Source organism: Phaethon aethereus, assembly GCF_964289735.1.
Source record: "Phaethon aethereus genome assembly, chromosome: 1".
Lineage (NCBI taxonomy): Eukaryota > Metazoa > Chordata > Aves > Phaethontiformes > Phaethontidae > Phaethon > Phaethon aethereus.
Genome location: NC_138575.1, coordinates 215,820,804 through 215,842,384, shown reverse-complemented (window position 1 = coordinate 215,842,384; position 21,581 = coordinate 215,820,804). Strand labels below are relative to the sequence as shown.

Here is a 21,581-nt window from a genome sequence, read left to right as displayed (position 1 = left end):
AATGTTTTCTAACCACAGACACAGATGTCACAGGAATGCAACACAGATCTCCAGTGTAATGAAAAACCCAAGATCAAGTGCTGTGTAGCGTGGATGTGGCCTGTGTGAGTTGTAGGGGAAGAGCCCTGAACCGTTTCAGTATGAGGTATGCTGCATTTCTTAGTCTGAGGTGGATACAACTGGACATATATTTTTTCAGAAGGGCTAGAGTATGTCTAGGAATCATAAATTTAACCACAGTTTTCTTCCATTGTCCAGACACCAAGTCTCACCTCGATTTAATTATTTAAGATTTAATCTGGATTCTTTAATTGCTTCCTAGAACCAGTGTCTAGGTCAATATCTTGTAGCAGCAATGTGGTGATCATCACACCTACAATTCACAAATATCTTAAGAGACTTATGGGTGACCACAAGTCCATCAGTTCTTTTGGTGAATCCTTTCTAAATTGTGGGGTGTTTCATTTACAATAATTCATTAAATGACTTTCAAAGTACTTATGCCATAACAATACATTAGAAAGAAGAAAAGAGAGCATAAAATTCTCTCAATATTGCCATAAAGGAATAATTTACTTAACTGAAAAAAAAAATGTAGTTGAAACTTTGAGTAATGCTGTTCTTTAGAATTGACCCTAATCTCCACCATGAAGTGATAAATGGGTGCTAAAGGCTGAGTAGATTATTCTAGGAAAGTCTTCTTGAAAGTCATTTAACAGCTAATCATATGTTAAGGTCAAACATTACCAATTTCTTATGGGAAAGAGGTAGACATCCGGTCTGATTTTCCTATTGTGAAACAATTTTGGGAATATGTCCAGATTCAAGGATTCTGTGAATGTCCCCTGAGAAACACCCTTCCTGTGACACTTTTCCTGATTTTGCATTTATCTCATTTTGGTTTGGGCAATATCTTCATCGGTAACATAGACAGTGGGACCAAGTGCACCCTCAGCAAGTTTGCAGATGACACCAAGCTGAGTGGTGCGGTTGACATGCCTGAGGGACGGGATGCCATCCAGAGGGGCCTGGACAAGCTCGAGGAATAGGCCCGTGTGAACATCGTGAGGTTCAACAAGGCCAAGTGCAGGGTCCTGCATCTGGGTCAGGGCAACCCCCAGTATAAATGCAGGTTGGGGGATGAAGGGATGGAGAGTAGCCCTGCTGAGAAGGACTTGGCGGTATGGTGGGTGAAAAGCTGGACATGAGCCGGCAATGTGCGCTCGCAGACCAGAAGGCCAACCTATTGGGAGAAATAGGGTGCATAGTTTTCCTTTTGTCTCACAGAAAAGCCTGACTATGGGAAAAGCACCTCCACTGCTCCAAAATATTTTTGCAATATGGTTAAAGGGGAAAGGGTATGGAACTCTGGGACACAAGGGCACACAACTGGACTCTGTTCAGTCTCTATTTCAGTCCATCTTCATTTGTTCCGTCTCCTTAAGCTTTATGCTAAAGATTATCTGACAATACTTATCTGTTGCACTCAAGCACAAAGACAATCTAGGATAACTGTCCTGCAGATTTTAGGCAGCTCTGTGAGTAAAGTCTACAATTAGGCAAAATGATTTGGGCGTTCATGGAGGCATAGCTGCCAGAACCTGTTTTCCATCTTCACTCCCTTTTCCATCCTCTACGCTACAGTCATGCCTCAGAGGAATCAAATTTCATAACAAGGAGCTGAACACTATAAAAGGATGTGGTTGTATCATGATACTGCTTGAAACCTATTTTTATTTGGGTGAATGAAAGCGCTTTCCTTCCGGAGTGGAAAGGAACATATGAATGTAGGCAAGATGATGACTCACAGCTGTAGAACTGCTGACATGCATAACATCCATGAGCACGAAGGTCTGACAGCAGTTGGTATGTGGCTGCAGTTCCTGTAGACGTGTACAAGCCAGCCAGCCAGGACACCAGTAGTGCTTTTGCTGAGGCAGCCCGGAGGTGAGCATAGCCTGCAAACCCACTCAAGCAGCAGCGCAAGGCTTTGGGTGGCCAGCCCTCACTGAGTGATGGTTCCCATGTCTATGTTGCTTTCTGTACTTGGGCTTAGCTAGCTTACCTCCCCAGTTGGCACAGGTTTTTTTGAACTGTAGTCCTGACTCTGACTGGTACAACTATATTTTCTAAGGTTTTGTTAAACGACAAATTTGAGAAGTATTGTGGTCTGGATAATATGCAAGTAAGAAGCAAATGAGAGATGATGGCTTTGCAGAGCTATGAACTGGGGTAGATGCACAAGGGAGGAAAGGGAAAGTATGGGAGAAGAAGGAGGATACAACTTCATCCCTTTTAACAGAAAATGAAAAAATTCTTTACCCATTTTCCGGATGAAGGAAGGAAATAGGCAGTTTTCACTTTATAGGAAGCTTTTAAAATGACATATTTAATAAACAAAGTGACCTTAGAAATCCGGAAAGGAAGAGTGGCATTCTCTGTCATTGGCGAGGTGGAGGAAGGAGCTGGAAGAGCCTGCCAGGGTTAATGAAGATCAACCAAGCCATTCCAGCCAGCAAGATTGTTGTGCAGAAACCACATTAAACCACACAGACTTTTCTGTCACACAGTGAGCTGATCCAGGCGATGACACTTGCTTATTTATTTGTTTATTTATTCAATTTACAAGAGGCTCTGGTCAGCACAGTCCCTTAGGGCACGTATAATAAAAACAGTACACCAATTAAATAACAATGTTTACAGCGTTGACAGAGTGCCTAATGAAGGACTTTGAATTACTTCAAGCCTGTCCCTTTGGAGAATACTCAGCCTGTAGCTCTCACACATCTGGAAGGTTTGGAGGAGAAAAAGGCTGCATGAATACATGGATGTACCTTGAAGCACAGTTTGAAGGACAACAGGAGCTTCAGCTCCTGTCTTATAGCTGTAAGGGAAGTGAATTCTCCATTTTGGAGCCCTACATAAGATAAATCTGAGATTTTTAAATCTATTTATGTACTTACAATCACAAGTAGGGACTAGTGGGTGTTCTTGCTTGCCCTGTTTTTTAATTTTAATTCCAAACTTGTTCAGCCTACAGTGAAAATCCCATGAGGTACCAGACTGCATCTATCTAACTTTAAAAATCTGGGCCTAGGTAGACTACTGCGACAACATTAGTAGGTTGGGAGAGAGGCAGCTTCCGAGGTCTCTTTTATACCTATTTGGTCAGACACACTTAGAGGTAAAAGTGTTATGGTTAATAGGGGTCTGCCATAAAATGAAAATATGCCCTGAGGGTAATGAAAAGTAAACTAAACAACCCTCATATACCACTCTGTTAACATCAGCTCCCGACCATGCAGCGTGTCCCACGTGTGTCCTTGTGTCCCCGTTTCCTATCTGTGTTGCCTATTTTCTCCACTTTGTAAGGTCACTGCAGAGCAGAGTGGCCAGTGGCTGTGAAAGCCTAAATGCCACTCTCCGGACAACTGTCCTATTTCCCCAATGGCAGATTTTGCAGTGTGCTGGTGGATCCAACCAGGGTGTCCCATCTTGTAGCCCTTTGGTTCATGCAGACTAAGTGGTCCCTGGACAAGAAAAGTTTTATCTTCCTTCTCAAACCACAACTCTTGGCAAACAGGTCCACAGGAGTCTATGGGGAGGCCACAGGGAAGGGGCCTGTCTAGATGCATAAAGAAGAAACAGAGACAAAATCTAATTACACCTGACTCTATACTTCTCTCTTGAGATATCTTTAGGCACAAAAGCCAGCTTTATCCTAAAGGCTTAGTGATTTAGGGTACCTCCTTTCTGGGATTTCCAACTTGAAATACCCCTGGAGTTGGCTTTTAAAAACGGCTGTGCACTCTTAGTTACGAGCGGAGTTACAGATGCTCTGCACTGGCAAAGTCAGTCAGACCTACAGATGTTTTGCACCTACAAAATCAGACCAAAAAGCCTTTTGGCTCAGGCACCCTGAAATGGTGGGCTACTTCTGTGCAAGGGTACATTAGCCCAGCTCAGCTTCTGCACCTGTAAAACTGGGCGGATGATGTTTAATTGCCAAGTTCAAAGGGGTTTTGCGGAGATTGATTAGCGCCTATGAAGTGCTCCACACGTACGCGGCACGACCGCGTCCGTGGTGTAGCACTACCCTTCCTCGCCACGCTCAGTAGGAGCACTGTTGCTTTAAAAAGGGAGCTTGTCCAAGCTCTCCTCCTCCACTGGATCTAAGATGGATGCTCCTGCTGCAGCACAGCCTGTAAGCAGACTTTGCCCAGCCTGCTTTTTTTGTTTCTCCTGGAAGCTTGCTCCAGACAAGGCAGCTGCGCTGCAGACTGAGCAGAAGCAGGAGGGCAGCTCTCCCCAGGTAAGCTACCACAGCCACAGAGCTGCTCATTCCCACGCCAAGGATGCTGCCATCCCGAGAATCATGGTCCTCTCTGTCCATGTCTCTAGCTGACTCACAACAGATCTCAGCCAGGCAAGAGTTAAACAGCCCTGGGCCTCTGCTCTCTCACACTCCTTTCCTGGCTGACCGGCATTAATTTAGCTACCAGGAGGACAGGGAGGCTCCTGGTCCCACAGCCAAAGTTGATCTCGTGCACGTTCCTTCGCATTAGCATCACCTCGGTGGAGGCACTCCTGAGTGGCTCGGGAGCTGCCTGCAGCACAGCGGGCCTGGGGCCACGCTGGGGCCCGCCAGCAGACTTGTTACCCTGCGGTGAGGAGGTGGCTTCGGTCACGGGAGAGAGCCGAGGGGTCAGCTCGGAAGGGTGCTGTAGGCTCTCGTAGGCCTGCCGCCACAGGGGCGGTTTACGCTGAGTTGGCGAGTTTCCCTCAGAGGTGCATTGATTTTCCATGAAGCTCCTCTTCTTTGAGGCATTAAAAATGTCGTCTTTAGAGGACTGCAAACTGGGCGCTCCAATAACTCCCCAAAGTTCAGCTTTATTTCATCTTACTATTCCCATGAACACTTCGGAGGAGAAATGCCCTCTGTATAACGTCCATTTTACAAAGGTCTTTCCTTCCCCTTCCCAGGGTGGTAGAGCGTTGGAGGTAGGAGAAGGCCCTGACCGACACAGGGCTGGAGGCAACCTGCTTTTCCATAATGACTTTAATTGAGAGGAGTGTTTCACCTCAGCCAACGTGAACAGGCCCTGCTAGTACTCCCACAACCCCGGGGACAGAGAGCACTTGTGCGGTGCCGGCAGGGTGGAAAACCCCTGCCCTGACTTTTAAAGGCGTTTTAGAAAGCCCTGCAAGGGGCCAGTGGCCAGTGCTCACCGCTGTCGTCAGCCCCGTGCTTCCCCCTGAAGACGCTGCAGCGGAGGGTCGAGGACTGCGAGCCCCAGGGGAGCGCCTGGCCCTGAGAGTGCCCGCTCCAGAAGCTCCCAGGAATGAGAGGATTGGTAGGATTCCCAGGCAACCCAGGATGAAACTCTCTTCTCCTCCATCTGTGTTTTGTAGCCCGCAAGGCTTTGCAGTCTCGCTTTTAAAGCCATGACGATGGGCATCAGCCCATGGAGGCAGAGAAAAGCTGTTGTCTGTGCCGCAGTATTAAAAACACAGAAGCAGCACCCTCCCAGCTTTCACTGGAGAACCTTTTCTTTTCCCACTGTGAAAAACTGATCAGGCTACAGAGCAAGACACACAGGAACAGCTGAGAGGAGGGGAGAACAAGTCTTTCAGAGGCATTTTTTTTCAACGGTCCCTTGGGTTTATTGGCAGCTCAGCTGGCTGGCATCTCTGTGCGGTCTGGAGGCAAGGACAGTCCCCCCTCCAAAAAGTAAACTGTGGGCATTGACGGTTTTGCCTTGTTGACAATGCTTCTTTCCTAGATTTGGGATGGGTGTATTTAACGGAGGGATCTGCAGTCTCTGCTCCCCAAATTAAACTCTCAGGGTCACGAAAGGGGATCCTGTGTGCTTGCTGTGTCCAGGGCCAACGTCCATGGCCCGTCCTGAGCACACTGGGGTTAGAAAAGCCAGCAAAGAGAGCGTCTAAGCAGACGTTGGCATACAGCTGTTTCTGCTATAGTGTTGCTGGAGTTTTGTCAGAAAACTCGCTGTAGAATTTAGCTGCGACCGCAATCGCATCTCTTATTTGCATTCTGTTGACATTGGAGTGAATGAAGTTTAGGGTTGGTTTTGGGCTTTTTTTGTCTTTTTTTTTTTATGGAATGGGAATTTCAAAGCCATTAAATGTAAGAAAAGTGGCATTTGCCAGAAATGAGCATCGAATTTCCTGTTAAGAAAATCTGAGAAAAATCAGTGACAATCTTCCTAACTGCTGAGAGCTGCTGGAAAACATGGTTTTAATGGGAACTGGGAAAAATAGATACTTTTATATAGAGAGAAAAATTGTAAAAAAAAAAAAAGAAATCAAACATCTTGTTAATCAGGACTTCCTTCTCCTTACATCAGGGAGAATTTCTGAGAAAAAAAAATCCTCACAGACGAAACCAAAGTTGTTCTCCTGCTTCTGGCACATGTGGCAACAGCCTGGGTTCATCTCTGACATGAAATGTATATCTGATCAACACCCAGTCAGGGTGCCTGCACCTTTACCTATAGTAAGTCTGAACCATAATAATACGGAACAAGTAGTGTAAGACTTTACAAAATAGGATTTAGTTTTAGGCTTGGTCCATTTATTTATTTATTTATTTTTCTCTGCCTGAAATTATAGCTTTGTTCAACGACATTTTGCAGTCATTTGCTTGCAAAAAGCTAATAATGTTGTGAAAAATTCATTTCTCCAAAGTGCCAGGAAGCCCGACCTTCTCGTGAATTGTGATGCATCATCGGTTTTATTTTTACTTCTGCTCTCATCAAGTTCTTTTCCTTTAGCCTTATCATTCCTCTCTAAATAGTAGTACCATATGACACAAGAAATGAAGGCTGGTTTCCAGTGGTTCCTCTCTGGAGCTGCCAGCAGCAGTCTGAACTTCGCAGTACTAGAGATGGTAGTATAGGCACTGGCTTTCTAATAAAAGCAAATTATGGGAACCACATTTGAAAATTAATGCCAAGCCCGTGTGAAACACTTTCAGGAAATTGTCAAGTTAATAATAATAATTTTTTCTTGCTTTTTCTTTTTTTTTTTTTATTTTGTGATTTCTTTGGTCTCCTAACTTTTATTTAGATCATAACAGTATTTCACACATGACTCAAAAGGGACAGACTCCTTATTTTCCTTCAACCAGGTGTAGTCCCTATTGACTTTCCACCTATATGGGCCATTAAGGATCAGCAAAATTTGAATTCCATATGATCCAAAGGCAATGAGGTCCAAGCAGTGTATTTATCTTCTCAGTAACCAGAGACACATTTTTTTGAAAGTGGACTTCCCCTTTGAAACTCTTTTTGGGCGTGTAACACTACACTCCAGCTATTCTAAATCCCAGGAAGAACTGCTTCCAAGTACTTTTTATTGAACTCCATATCCTGAACATCCTGGAATTTGTCAGAGGAAAGGCACGTGGAAAGTTCAACATAAATAAATGGCCTGAAAGCAATAGCATGAAATACAAATGTGAAGTGTTGCATGTAGGAAGGGATATCCAATTGCACGAATACCAAATGTGTATTGATTAGACAGGCAGCAGAGAAGGATGGGGTTGGGTAGAAATGAATCCCAGAGTGAGTCTCAGTGAAAAATGTGAGGCTATTGCAAAGCTAATGTAAAAAACTTGAGCTATATTTAGAGAATTACCGTAAGTGAGAGAAGGAAGGAATTATTCTGCTGGGCAATGTCATGGTTTGGATGCACACTTTGAGAGGCATGGACAGGATTTAGCGGAAAAGATCAAGGACATTAAAGATTTTGTAATGTATGAGCTATGGTAAAGTTTGCAAGAATTAAGTAGAACAAGTTGGGATAAACAATGACCATCTTCAAATATATAAAAGCTTGCTGTTATAACAACTGAAATCTATTAGGCTACAACTTTTCATTACGGAAGAGAGACCAGTTAGGAGACAGCACCAGTTTATAAAATCATGAGTGACATGTAGAGGATGAATAGGAGTTGACTGTTCCTTGTTTCTTCCATTGCAACATGTTGAGACAGCTGATAAAGATATCAGGAGTAAGATTCAAAATAAACAAAAAAAGAGAGATTCATAGGAGAAGTGGAAGGCCTGAGGAACTTCTCGCCAAAGGATGTTATGGAAGTAGAAGTTTATATGAATTCAAAGGGAGGCTGGAAAATTACTGGAAAATTACTACCAATTGTTGTGCTTCCTACTGGGGGAGTCCCACTTGCACGCAGCAGGAAGGACGTACGTGCAGAGCTGGTGACTGTGGCTAGGCTTACGCCTCTATTTAACACATGTAGTAAATATGTGTTTGGTGCAATAACTTCAGTGCATATTGACATAACTGAGATAGCTAGTTTCGTGTTAGCCACCGTGTAGTAACACAAAATTCAGTGTAGGCTAACTCCTCTTCTGCCCCAGCAGTCTGCGTAAATCCTGAAGCTCTTAGTCCATGTGAGCTCTAGCATGTGGTGACTAAACTGATCATTTCAAGCTCATTTAGGTGCATATATATTACACTACAATCACTTGAAGAAATTAGTAGGTCTACATAATGACATTAAAGTGGGGCCTATATATTCTGAATGTGCTGTGTGCTTGTTTTCACTCTGTGTCAGCAGGACCAGGCCTATATTTCTGTTTAATTTGTCACAGAAAATCTTAAAAATTCTAACACAAGATATAAATAGGAATCCTCAGAAAAGCAGAGCTGTTTTGTAGCTATTGAGGACTGACAGTAATATGCTTGTTTTTTTCCTTTAAGCTGGTATTTAATTTGAGTAATTTTTCTCCCCTTTCATATTTTTTTTAAATTTATACCTAGCTGAAGAAGTTGCTTTAAAAAATTATATGCAATTGGTGACTTTGTAAATGATTTAACAGATCACAATCATTTTCAGAAATAATTCAGACAATTTTCCATTAGTTAAAAATGTAAAACTATGCTGGTGATGTGGCACTTTAAAATGTGTAAACACTTATGAACATGAGTACTTCTTGTAAGAGTATTCCCACTAACTTAAAAATCACTGTTTATATGACTGTGTACTTAGAAGAAGGGGCATTTAACTGGAAGGCATTATCTCCATCTTCAGGTGGAGAGAGAGTGAGTCATATAATGCTTTCCAAGTTGCCTACAATATCAGAATTTTTGACGTATAGGTATTTTTCAGAGCATCCAAACTGTCCTCTGGCTATCTATCTGCCTCCATGCTGACATCTCAAGGTGCGTAAGGAGAACTTTCTATCTCCATGAGTTGTCCATGCTCTTTTCAGCTCTAAGTCAAGCAAAGCAGCTCTCCGCCAGCAGGGTCTGCTCTTGTCTTGGTAGGACCCAACTGGCAACTCATCCCTGTCTATATACAGAGATCTGGGAAAGCCTTTGTGTGGATGCAGCAGCTGCTGCTCATGACAGTGGAAGAGGTGGGTCCCAGCAGTCGCAATGGCATCTTGCATAGGTAGTAAACATGTCTCCACATGGATGTCCTTGAGGTTCTATGTCCCACCTCCACACCAGTGGCTCATTCATCTCCTCCATATGGCAGGACTGGCCCAGATCTAGTCTAGTCCTTGAGCCTTTGGACACAAGAAAAAGACACCTTAACTCCATTTCTAAGAGTGGGGCTGAAAATTCAATCTCATATTAACCCTTAGTGCATGTTCAAACATAGCTTTACATGAGATGTGGACAGATCACAAAATAGTTCCTCCATCAATTTTAGCTGCTCTTGAGCTGATATCCAGTGACTGTAGGGTATTTCCTGGGTAGGCTTCAATGCTGTGTGCTCACAGCCCAGAAGGACAACCATGTCCTGGGCTGCACCCAAAGCCGTGTGGTCAGCAGGGCGAGGGAGGGGATTCTGCCCCTCTGCTCCGCTCTGGGGAGACACCCCTGCAGTGCTGCGTCCAGCTCTGGAGCCCTCAGCACAGGAGAGACATGGACCTGTTGGAGCGGGGCCAGAGGAGGCCACCAAAATGCTCAGAGGGCTGGAACAGCTCTGCTGTGAGGCCAGGCTGAGAGAGTTGGGGTTGTTCAGCCTGGAGAAGAGAAGGCTCCGGGGAGACCTTCTTGCAGCCTGCCAGGACTTAAAGGGGGCTTATGAGAAAGATGGGGACAGCCTTTTTATCAGGGCCTGTTGCGATAGGACACGGGGTAATGGTTTTAAACTAAACGAGCTTTAAATTTAGACTAGATCTAAGGTAGAAGTTTTTGACAATGAGGGTGGTGAAACCCTAGCCCAGGTTGCCCAAAGAGGTGGTAGATGTCCCATCCCTGGAACCATTCCAGGTCAGGATGGACAGGGCTCTGAACAACCGGATCTGGCTGCAAATGTCCCTGCTCACTGCAAGGGGGTTGGACTAGGTCACCTTTAAAGGTTCCTTCCAACCCAAACTATTCTATGAGTCTCTATGATAATTGTTCCAAAGGACGTGGATTTTCAGGCAAACTAAGTCTATACTTCTGATACTCACCAACAGACAAGTATCAGAAAAATAAAGGCTTGTCATCTCAATTCTATTCCCCAAAATGATAAGCTCACATAAAGTCTAGACATAGCTGAGGTCCTTGAAATGCCCTGAGTCCCTCCAAATGGCAGGACAGCTGTGAAGATTTTGTTTTAGACTATACGTTTGAGACTCTTTTGTTCTTAAGGAACATGTGACAAATTCTGTGCAGTCATTTGTATTTTTTTGATTTGTTTTGTTTTGATGGGGAATCTTTCAAGTTTGTTTTATATTTATATAAAATATATACTCTGGTTCCTTTTGTACAAGCTGCCTGTAGTGTAACAAACCTTTTCCCATTTTCTTTCATCTAATATGATTCTTTGAGAAGACTTCTCTTTAATCACTGTCAGGGACACATTTAGTTTTTAGAAGGCTTGATTAACGTACAGGGAATTCAGAGAAGAGCAATAGAGAAGGTGATTTTGAATTCTATAGAGAAGGTGATTTTGAATTCTAACAAAAGATTAGAAGAAGAAAGTTACCAATGCATATAGCTTGGCCAAGGGTCTATAAATCATCTCGATCTTCTGGTATGTAATGGATGTGGTAAGGGGCTAGAGGAATTTCTAATGGTATAGCAATAGAACAAGAAGTTGAGTAGTGAAAATAAGGAAGGGGAAATACACAAATCTATACTATAGTACCAAAAAATAAGCCATTTTCTCAACAGAAACAGCAGAGAAAAAAAAATACCCGACAGCAATATCCTAATATATTCAAGGGTGAATGTGTAAAAATTCTTTGTGACTCTCCAGGTCTTTACTTTTATTTTTACTTATATTGGTCTTCTTGATTCTCACATGATATGTCAGGTGCAGGGCTAAGAATGGCTATTTGAACTAGCTCCAGGAGGAGGTATATACACTTCGGGTGAGGAAGTACCATGCAAACATGACCGTAAAGCTTCCAGAAATGGAATTCAGTTGTTCCAAGTTAATTCATCTATTTCCACATAATGTTGCAGTGTGAAAGGGAGACATTGTTGGAGAACCTGGAAAGGTTGGGTGAAGGCAACTGCCAGAGACTGGTAGAGTGGGAGAAGTTTTGCTAGCTGAAAGGACCAAATGGAAATGATAAGTGGAGCAACAGTTGTTGTTCCTCCCAAATCCAGCAGATACCAGAGAGAGTAACTTTTACAAAGACTAAGCTCAGACGGTTGCGGGTGACTTATTCACTGGCAGGGTGGATTTACTCAAAGCTTCTGTCAATAACTACACTGCGTTTTGCTGGGACTCCCTCTTTGTGCTAACAGCAAAAGAGGTGCACCTCATTGTGGCAGCACCGTGGTTGCCAGCAAGTAGGCTGGATCGGTGCACTCAAGTCCAAAGCAAGGTGGAGGGCTCACAAAACTCAGGAGATCTGTGGACTCTCTTTTTCATACAGCAACACCCACAATGTATGTTCCATCTGCGTATCCCATCAGACAGAGCAAAAATGTGGACATAGATTTTCCAAGAGCCCTTGCTCCTGCAGTATGGCTGTGATTTCAAAGCCTTTCCTGGCAATTAGCAATTTACTTCTGTATCTGTGATGAGTGCTACTGGGAAAAAAAAAAAAAAGATAGAGAAGGATCTCTGAGCAAATGTTTTCTTATGGCAGTTGTGGTTGTCACTTAATTGAAATAATTGTCTTGGCCCATTGCTATATGAGTTATTATTCCAATCTGTCGTTGGAACGAATCTTCCTTTTCTGATCTTTTCCCAAATGACTGTGCATCAGGTAACTGTTTTTCACTTGAAAGCAACAATTAGTTTAAGTGTGAAGGGATTTACTTTGTGCCTTGCGCAACACTTGGGTGAGTGGTGTTTGATGCATCTTAACACTGAAATGAAATCACAGGTGAAACCTTTTCAGGTTGAAAATCCGTAATAGTGTCAGGGACTGGGGAAGAACTGGGAATTTTAATGAACAAGAATGTCCTCCCTTTTGAGAGCACGAGCAAGCTGAATGCGCTCAGATCCAAAAGATCCAAGAGGCTAACTGGCTGATATTCCTTCCCTTCTTTGAAATCTGAATTTGAAATTAAATGCAGGTGATTTTAATTAGGCCCTGTGATGTTAATTCGAAATCACATTTGTATGATTGTAAGTACAGTTTTACATCACGACATTGTGTTTAAAACATTGAAAAGCGCAGATGTGATGTATTCTTATATGAGAAATTCTAATGGTTAGGGCAGATTGAGAGGGTTACTGATCACTTAAATGTCTTAGATGGGTGGATATTAGAACTGCTAAAACAGTTAAATGGCACAGTTTTCTGGCATTCTGTAGTAGCGTCTCCTAAAAATATTGTCATGCCACCCCCATCCCAAATTAACGCTTCTAAGGCCACTGATGTAGCGTGCTCACACCTTAAGGTAGCACTGTGATTCATGTTTTAATGATAGTGGCTGCTGGCTGTAACTATGGAATGTATTGTCATGGAAACTACACTTTTCTATATTTACACCAGTGCCGGTTATGCGAGAGACAATACTTGAAAGAAAATCTGTATAATATATAGCTTAATAACGAGACAGGCAAGCTAGGAATAAACAGATCAAAGATTCAGCAATGTTACAGCTGCTGTTTGTCACCATAGCACATTTCTAAACAGGCTCAGCCATTGTTTCAGATGATAACAAGCACAGCAAGTTGGAAAAAAGTGCTGCTGCGATGCCACTTTGGACTAACAGGTCGGACCAAGTTAGATTATTGATAGCTGATGGATGGGCATCCACGCAGTGAACTCCCCTGACGTGTAACGCTCGTGTCCAGGCTGTTAGGAACAAAAAGTCTGAGGAGAGTGAATTGAGGACACTGGGTTGTAAGGGTCTGTTATTTGCAAGAAATAAATCTTCAGAAATGGGACTGGATTGTAACTCCAACTGTGGAGCAGTTCAATCTGCCATTTCAATCTAGAAACTACCGTCATTTTACTGAGCTTGGGCTCTTGCAAGCTCTAAGTTCAAAAATATAGAGTGAGAAACAATAATCAGAAAATATTATGCCAAGTTGAAATTTAGCTACACACAAAAATTGGATAAAAATAAAGTTACTGTATGGTGCAAGAGTAGGATCAAAGCTGTTTAAGATAATGGTTCTTTTACGGTTTTGAACTTTGCAAAGCGAGCATAAGTTATACTGAAGAAATTCTTAAAATTTAGCTATATACATACATGCAATACACATGCACGTATATATATTTACATAAATATAAAATCTTAACAGAAGATGTCTCCTACGTTAGGGTCTGCGGTCTCAGGCAGATCTTTTTCAAAATTCTGTACTGTTCACCCTCTGTACTGCTTGACCTGGCTGCATAGAGAGACCTCCATTTGCCATTTTCTCCATTCTGTTGGATAACAAATTTCTAGTTTGAGTTTATTACAGAAAATTGTTTCAGTGTGCCTTAAGAACTGGCAATTGCCAGGGAGACAAGCTGCTCTCATTTCTTTAGAAAGAGTTTCTAATTTGGTGGGCAGAGCTTAGTGAGTCGCAAAAAAGCAGGGTCAAGTCACTGTGAAACAACTGCTGGGTTTTACCTTGCTATCAGCTGCGAAATCATTGAAGACATCGCTTGATTTTCTATAATTGTAGCCTTTTCATTTTATATTTGTGTGTCTGCCATGACCGAACCTAAAACTGGAGGACATATTCATCCAACTTCTGATATAAATAATCCTCTTAAAAAGCACAGCTAGCGGCTTGCTCATCCAAATGCTTTATTATGCATTTTCAGCTGGTGTTGCTTTAACTGAAGGAACAGCGACAGCTGTAACTGAATCCAAACCAGCGTTATGCTCCCAAACTTCTTTAATTATTGCATTTCTGGAATACAGCAAGCCGTTATAGGATAACGGTGCTAGCTGGAGCCAGTAGTTACATTGCCTCAAAAGCAGAGTTTAAAAGAGGTTGCGGTTTAAGCTTCATGCTGGTGCATTTTCCGTGTAACTCCATATCTTTATTCAGTGTCTCCTGCAATCCTTCAACCTGTCTATTTGTAAATTTGTGCCTGGAGAAAGCTCCCATGTGGCAAGCCAGGATTGGATAAATGTTACTTGTATTTCTCTGATTGCAAACTCCCAGCATCTGGGATTTTCAGCTTTGAGTACAGTTTGTTTCATGCTGAGATTCATCTTTTTGGGGAAAGCAAAGGTCATCGCTTCTCCGGAGTTGCGACTGATTTGATTCTTTTTCTCGGGGAGGCGCTGGAAAGGGAATCCTTACTGGAATGCATATTGATAAAGGCTGAGGATTCTGGCTTCTTAGATAAGTAATTTTTTTTTCTCTTCTCTCCCCACAATGACTATGTATTGCAGCAACTCACTGGCTTTTTACCAAATCAGGAGCTGCAGTATTTTTCTTCCGATGGAATAATTTCAGCCCACTTCAGCTAGCATGACAATCTTATGTGATTGTTATGAGTAGGCGTTTACATCCTTTTACATGCTAATACTGCCACACCTGCTAGTCCCCCTCATTTCCATTTCTCTCTTTTTTCTTTCTTTTTCTTTTTTTTTTTCTTTTTTTTCCCCCCAATGTAAAAACTAATTTCCCAGAGGAAGGGAAATCCTGAGATTCGTGATCAATGCTGCATCGTTGATTCATCAACGAAGAAGGGGATGGCTGAATGGGACACAGGTAGAGATTCAAGCAGGCTGCTTCTGACCAGCAAGAGAAAAGCTAGCTGTTGAGCAGCATATGTTGCCACTCCATGTGCTGTACTAGCTACTTGTTTTTAGCCTTCAGTAGGCTGCCACTACTGCAGCACTAAAGGAATGTGCCCTATTGTTAAAAATCCTGACTGCTTTACACCAATGATTTGCCACTGCAAAGTTGCATGCACCAACAACACTTTGTCGTTGATGTTTGGATGCAAGGTAGGATGTGGTTAATGTATTTAAATGCATGCTGTAACTCCTTTGAATATCTGTGCTATGTAATTTTGTGTCTGACTAGAGATTTCAGTGCAAATGGTGATATGTTGGCTATAAATTAGAACTTACAGCCGATACATTTTAAATGTTAGGGAAAAAATCAGAAGTAAAGCTTTTTTATTTCCCAGGGTTGTATGAGCATAGATTTACACGGGAGAATCTAACGGATTATGAAGCATTTGTTTTAGAGTTGATTGTATACTTAGCTGACAGTGCTAAGATTACTAAACCACTACTCTGCCTTTTGCCCAGCTTTACAGATTTTGATGTGTATACTGTTATTGCAAACACACAAACCAGCAAGAATGAATATATTTTTTCCTTTTATATTGTTGACATGGCTTTTAACCATAAGAACAATACTAAAGTATACAGCCCTGCACTTCTCTGTAAGAAATACATAAAGTAAGGTTCTGAACCTGTTTTGAAGACTACAGGAATATCTTTAAATAAGTGTTTTCTTCTAGGGACTGGACAATCATTTAATTTCTCTTTTACATTTAAATCAAAAGGTGGCGCAGTTAGCCAGAGAAGTTTCTCTTCTGGCTGGGTAATGCAATCCCGTCCCAATTTTTTTAACAAAGGTGTTGGATTGGACTATATTTTTTCCCATATACATCCTAACTTGACATTAGAGTATAACCAATGTTCCTGGTTATTTTACTGAAATAATTCAGAAGTGATGGCATGTTTTTAAAACTTGTTATCTTTGTGTAAACAAGTTTGATTCTTGGATCACTGGGTCAATCATGATGAGTTTACAGGGGGGTTACAGATTTTGTCCCATTCCTTTTCCTTGCTATCCTTAAATACTGGATGATATTAAAACTGTTCCTCGATGTTTAATTAAAGTAGGAAATGAGCAGTTGTATAAAAAATGCTAGTGACAGTAATTATTTTTAAATCATCTGTGTAACTTTTTTAATCCTCAAAGATGGCTAAGCTACAAAAATCAAATTTTAGTTGTACAGTCCACAAACTAATGAACACAGTGTAATTTTTTTTAGCTCCTATGTGATAGTCTAAATGAAATGAAGTAATTTTATGAAATAGGTTATAGATGACCCAATGCTCCCTAAATGTAATTCGACTAGAAGTTAAGGACAGATCATCTACTGCTTTGTATAATAAACTCAGATTGGGTTACAGTCAAACATTTACAGTTTATTTGTCTACCTTCTCCTTTTACTCAAATTATGGCCTGCGTACATCTCTGGTTACTTGAGACTTTCCTGAACTAAAGTTTCTTGTTTCTTCACTTCCATTTTAAATAGGCAAAAATATGTTCTAATTAGCAAAAGAGTTATAAATTAATTGCTGTGTCATGATGCCACTAGTGTTATACATAGCATCAAGAGCTTAACAGTTTAAAACTTTTTTTATTTTACATCTTTTTCATAAGAACAATTAATATTTTTTTAATATTAACTTTAAAAACTTAAAACCTCTTGTTTTCAAGTGTTGTTAAATTCTAATTAATAAAGGTGAATTGTTAGTCAGGGCAAATTAAATGCAAGCTGTCCTTCCACAAAGGCAGGCAATGGCCTAGGGACTGGTAGCCAATTTGTATTCCTGCCTGTAAGCATGATTTTCAAAGGATATTCTCTGATGCACTTAAGTTCTTTCATGATTTTCAGATCCTGTTAGGAAGAAGCAGGAGAATAAAAATCATAAATTTCAAACTTTTTTTTCATCCTCTTTCTTTAGCACTTCAGGCTCATTAAGTTAGTCACAGTCAATGTTTTATCTTCTTGTGGTGGTGTATGAACTACTTCCCAAATGAAAAGTGGATGTGTAGGATAGTGATCATTTTCAGAAAGATTAGAAGGAGCAGGAGCGAACTGAGTTATCTTGGATCGGTTCAACATGTGTCAGATTAGTATCCTTTGATACCACCATCAAGCAAACATGAAATATTCTCTATATATACCAGTGAATCACCTCACTTCAAATATCTTTTTCTCATTTCCTTTTGTTTTGCAGCCCCTAATGTAAATACATAACTTTTTGGTTTGGACACTTAGGGTTATATTTCTAGATTTATGGGTGCAGACCCATTGTTAACAAGCAAAGAAGTCTGAAAAAAAAGTAAGGGTGTTTCTTTTTAGGAAATCCTTTAATTACATGGCGAGAAATCATGGATCTAAGCATGGTCATAATATTAAGACATCTGCAATCGCATGGTTCTTGAACTTGGGAAGGAGAGTAATATACTGGAATGACACTTTATGTTCCGGGTGGCAGAGGAGAAATCAGGTCCTCAGAATAGGAGAGTTTTAAAATATAGATAGTAGAATAGACAACAAAGGAATTTAAAGTTCAGTCAAATATCTCCAAGTGATAAAATAACCAGGTCAGGTTATTAACTACCTCCTTTCAAAAGGACAGTGCAAGTTACAGGAATGAAATATTGTTCATACCTTTGATTTACAGTTTTATACTTTTAATTTTGAGCCAGATGCAGTCGTCTTTTCCTATGGGCACAGAAGTGAGTGAGAGAAACGCGCCACATCAGAACCATTACACCCATTTTTATCTGTTCCCAATGCAATAATTTTACAGTCTGCTCACTCTGAACAGGTGGTGCCAGGGAGTTAATTTGGGGGGGCAGGAAGAGGGTGTGCATGTCTTACTACACCATATGTTGCAAAGAAGGCAGTGGAGGAGTCTTAACTGTGCCTGCGGGAAGGTTTTCCCTTTCAGCTTGTTTTCCCAGACTTTGATAGTTGACCTTGTCCTTGACCTTTACTTTCAATGATGCCCAGTTTTATGATCCTTGACCTTAAAATTACAAAGAATTCAGAGCAGTTTAATTTGAAAAGCTAAGTAGTGTCTAACTGAAGTGCCACTATTGCAACCAGCTTTAACACATTTAAACAATTCTCCCATTTCTGGTAGGGAAGTACCAGTGTTTCCATCACAGCGGTACAGAGCCAAGGCAGAGGGGGGATAAACAGGTGCCAGGAGGTGTTTGGCAGAACTTTTTTGTTCATAATCGTGCAGGGTTGAGACATGAGTGTGTACCCCCTGTCTTAGAGCTGCTCTACAGCTACTGGACAGGTTTGTGCCTGTGGATTAAATAGGATGGCTTGTGTGTAAGACAGACCTTCATTCACAGATCTCCACTGAGAGGAGTGCCAAGGCATATATCAGATTCTCACTGAAGATGATGAGACTTAAATACACACTTAAATGTCGGTATGTGCTTACTCACTTTGCTGAACTGGGCCCTGTAATAGTTCATTCAGTACTGCAGAAGAGTTATCTCCCGACTCTTAATATCCTGTTCATTTTGCTTTTATTAGGAGTGCCAGGAAAGGATTTCAGATTGACTGAGATGTTTCTTAAATTACATTTCAGCCACAATTCTGACACTCACATGGAAGTGTTTTTCTGTCTTATCTCCTTTACTTCTATATATTGAAATAGATATTGAGGAGATTCCATTGAAAAATGAATGACTTCCCTGTTTGTTGACCTTGACCAGGTATTTTGATAAATCCTACTTTCCCTGTGATTTAGGTTTATTTTTATACCTGTCCTAGCATAATTTAAAAGGTGGTTTTTTGGTTTTTGGGTTTTTTTTTTAAAGGATAAGATATACCTCCCTCTCTTCCTTGTCTCCTTTCTTTCCTCCTACCACATTTATCACAACCAGTACTCTGTTACAGTAGCTGATTTTGGTATTTTTTTCCTACTATTTCTCTGTTTTAGCTGAAATAGCCAAATAGGGACCTATTCCACTCTCCAAGGTGAGTGTGAAAGTAAAATCAGTTTCTTCAGCTGCCAAAACTTACATGTTTTGCAAAACTGTTTCAATACAGAAAGTTTTATTATTAAAACAAATAGTGGATATTACTGAATGTCTTGAGATTCATATTTATTATTTTTATAATGTTCAAACTAGGAGCAAACTCCTAGTTTTCTGTACCAGCAGTATTAGTCTCTTGAAGAAACTCTGGTATGTCACTTAGTTCTTGATTTAGAATAGTCTCTATATTGTCATAGTCTAGACCTGGTTATTGTAAGAAAAAATAATTTGAAATGACAGGAATATAATTCTCCAACTAGGTATGATACACAGTAGACCATGCTCAAAGCCAGGCATGCTTTAGCTTCTTAATGCATCTCCATGAACTCAAGTGGGATTTTACATTTCATGGGACAGTATGAGGTGATTTCTGGATGCCACTAGATAGAATATTCATTCTAATTATAAATGAGCTTTTGAAATTAATCTCCCAGCCCTACCCATGTGTCCAGCTTTGTTTTGCATTACAGAGTAGGCTTGGAGTTCTCAAATGTGATGCCTTTTTGATTAAATTAAGCAGAAAGATGCACTCCAAGAACATATCAAGAACTCTGCAAAATCTCAGGGGTATTCAGTATATAAAAATAGATTAGCACTATTTCAAAGCAAAACACCAAACATATGTATAATGTTGTGGTTGAGTCGTTCTTACCAACTCTTCATTCTGTGGATCAATTCCTTCTGCTTGCTGATGTGGACATAACCTCTGACTCCACTGACATATTTCAGTTCTGATTTTTGGGGGGCCAGAACTGGAGAGATGTACAAATGCAATGTACTCATGGTCATTCTGACTGCTGTGACCCATCTATAGAGACTGATATATTGTATAGGGTTCCAGAACTCTCTGAAAGAGTTTACTGCCTATTCATAGACAATCGGCAGAGTAAGTCTGCTGGAACATGACTGCCACTTGCTATGCATAACATTTGACAGCGGCACTGAGAAACCTACTTCCACATATTAGTCTTGTTAGGCCACTGTGGTGTTAAAATAAAAATGCTCAGCAATAGAAGGAGCTGCAGAAGAGATGCAGGATTGCCACTGACAAGAGGCTCTGAGTATGATCAGTTGTGTCACAGAGGATTTGTGCATTAGTGTACAGCGCTCAAGGCAGGGAGAGGTTTCTTCCCTGGCATAGCATCTATGCAAGTTAGACATGGGATGTAAGCCCAAACAATTTCAGTTGGCTGTATCTTTTTTTAGGCGTTGCCTAACACTCTACACTTTAACACTCTTGGCTTAAGAACAAGCCCTCCCCAGTAGTTCCCACTCATCATCAATGTGTGTGGGAAAAGATGTACTCAGTGGCCACAAGACTGCAGTTTTCTGAGGCCAAAGTAACAGGTTATAAGGCGGTGGGATTCTGCCAGGAACTCAGCCCAGTGTTGAAAAGTTTATAAAGTGCATCCTACTCTTCAGAACTTCTTGTTCCCAACTATTGAGGAGGATTGTAGTGGTGAAGTACTCCAGTGTCGGAGATGAGTAGACTGCGACTTGCAGTTGTTCAGCCTGGAGAAGAGAAGGCTCCAGGGGGACCTCCTTGCAGCCTTTCAGTACTTAAAGGGGCATGATAAGAAAGATGGGGACAGACTTTTTAGCAGGGCCTGTTGTGATAGGACAAGGGGTAATGGTTTTAAACTAAAATAAGGTAGATTCAGACTAGGTATAAGGAAGCAATGTTTTACTATGAGGGTGGTGAACCACTGGCCCAGGTTGCCCAGAAAGGTGGTAGATGCCCCATCCATGGCAACATACCAGCTCAGGTTGGACGGGGCTTTGAGCAACCTGCTCTAGTTGAAGGTGTCCCTGCTCACTGCAGGGGGGGTGGACTAGATGGCCTTTAAAGGTCCCTTCCAACCCAAACTTTTCTATGATTCGTAAGTGATCCTTAGTTTGTTATCTTGAACTCAGCGTGGGTGTCGTAGAAATCAATATTACAGGAGGCACAAGGGTGGTGGAAGCCTATGGAGAGGTAGGAGACAGCAGCAAGAAGATCCAGGTGGGGCAAGTGGAGGAAAGGCACAGGGAAGGATGATGCAGAAACAGCAGCTCGGAGGTAGGGTGAGAAGGCAGTGACCTGGGAAGGGTCCTTGAGGCAGGACCTGAAAAGAAAGCAACACCAGTGAGACCTGGTTATACAGAAAATGTGAAAAAAAAGTTAGATCATGAATCCTCTGAAATGATGGGCCCATGCCCTCAATCATGCAAGATTTAGATCACTGGTTAGGGAATGCAAACAAGTGTTACCAAACAAGTGTTACCATTTCAGTCTTGGAGTGAGCTCACTTACTAGCTGTCACTCACTGGCACTGGCCAACATCCGGATGGGTGATGCCCAGATATTTTTCTAAAA

The 21,581-nt window shown here is 41.5% G+C and overlaps 1 protein-coding gene across 4 annotated transcripts in view; it reads left to right on the top strand.

Moving 5' to 3' along the window:
* The window catches only part of DLG2 (discs large MAGUK scaffold protein 2), a gene marked incomplete at both ends in the record, with an annotated part of 787,463 nt that overhangs the window by 90,711 nt on the left and 675,171 nt on the right, over positions 1–21,581 (top strand). The window contains one exon of one of the 4 annotated variants that reach the window (XM_082013951.1): positions 14,404–15,354. The exons of the other annotated variants lie outside the window; for them this stretch is intronic. Within the exon in view, the coding sequence (XP_081870077.1) occupies positions 15,256–15,354 (99 nt within the window). Of the gene's footprint in view, positions 1–14,403; positions 15,355–21,581 lie in introns of those variants that run through there. 4 annotated transcript variants of the gene reach the window in all.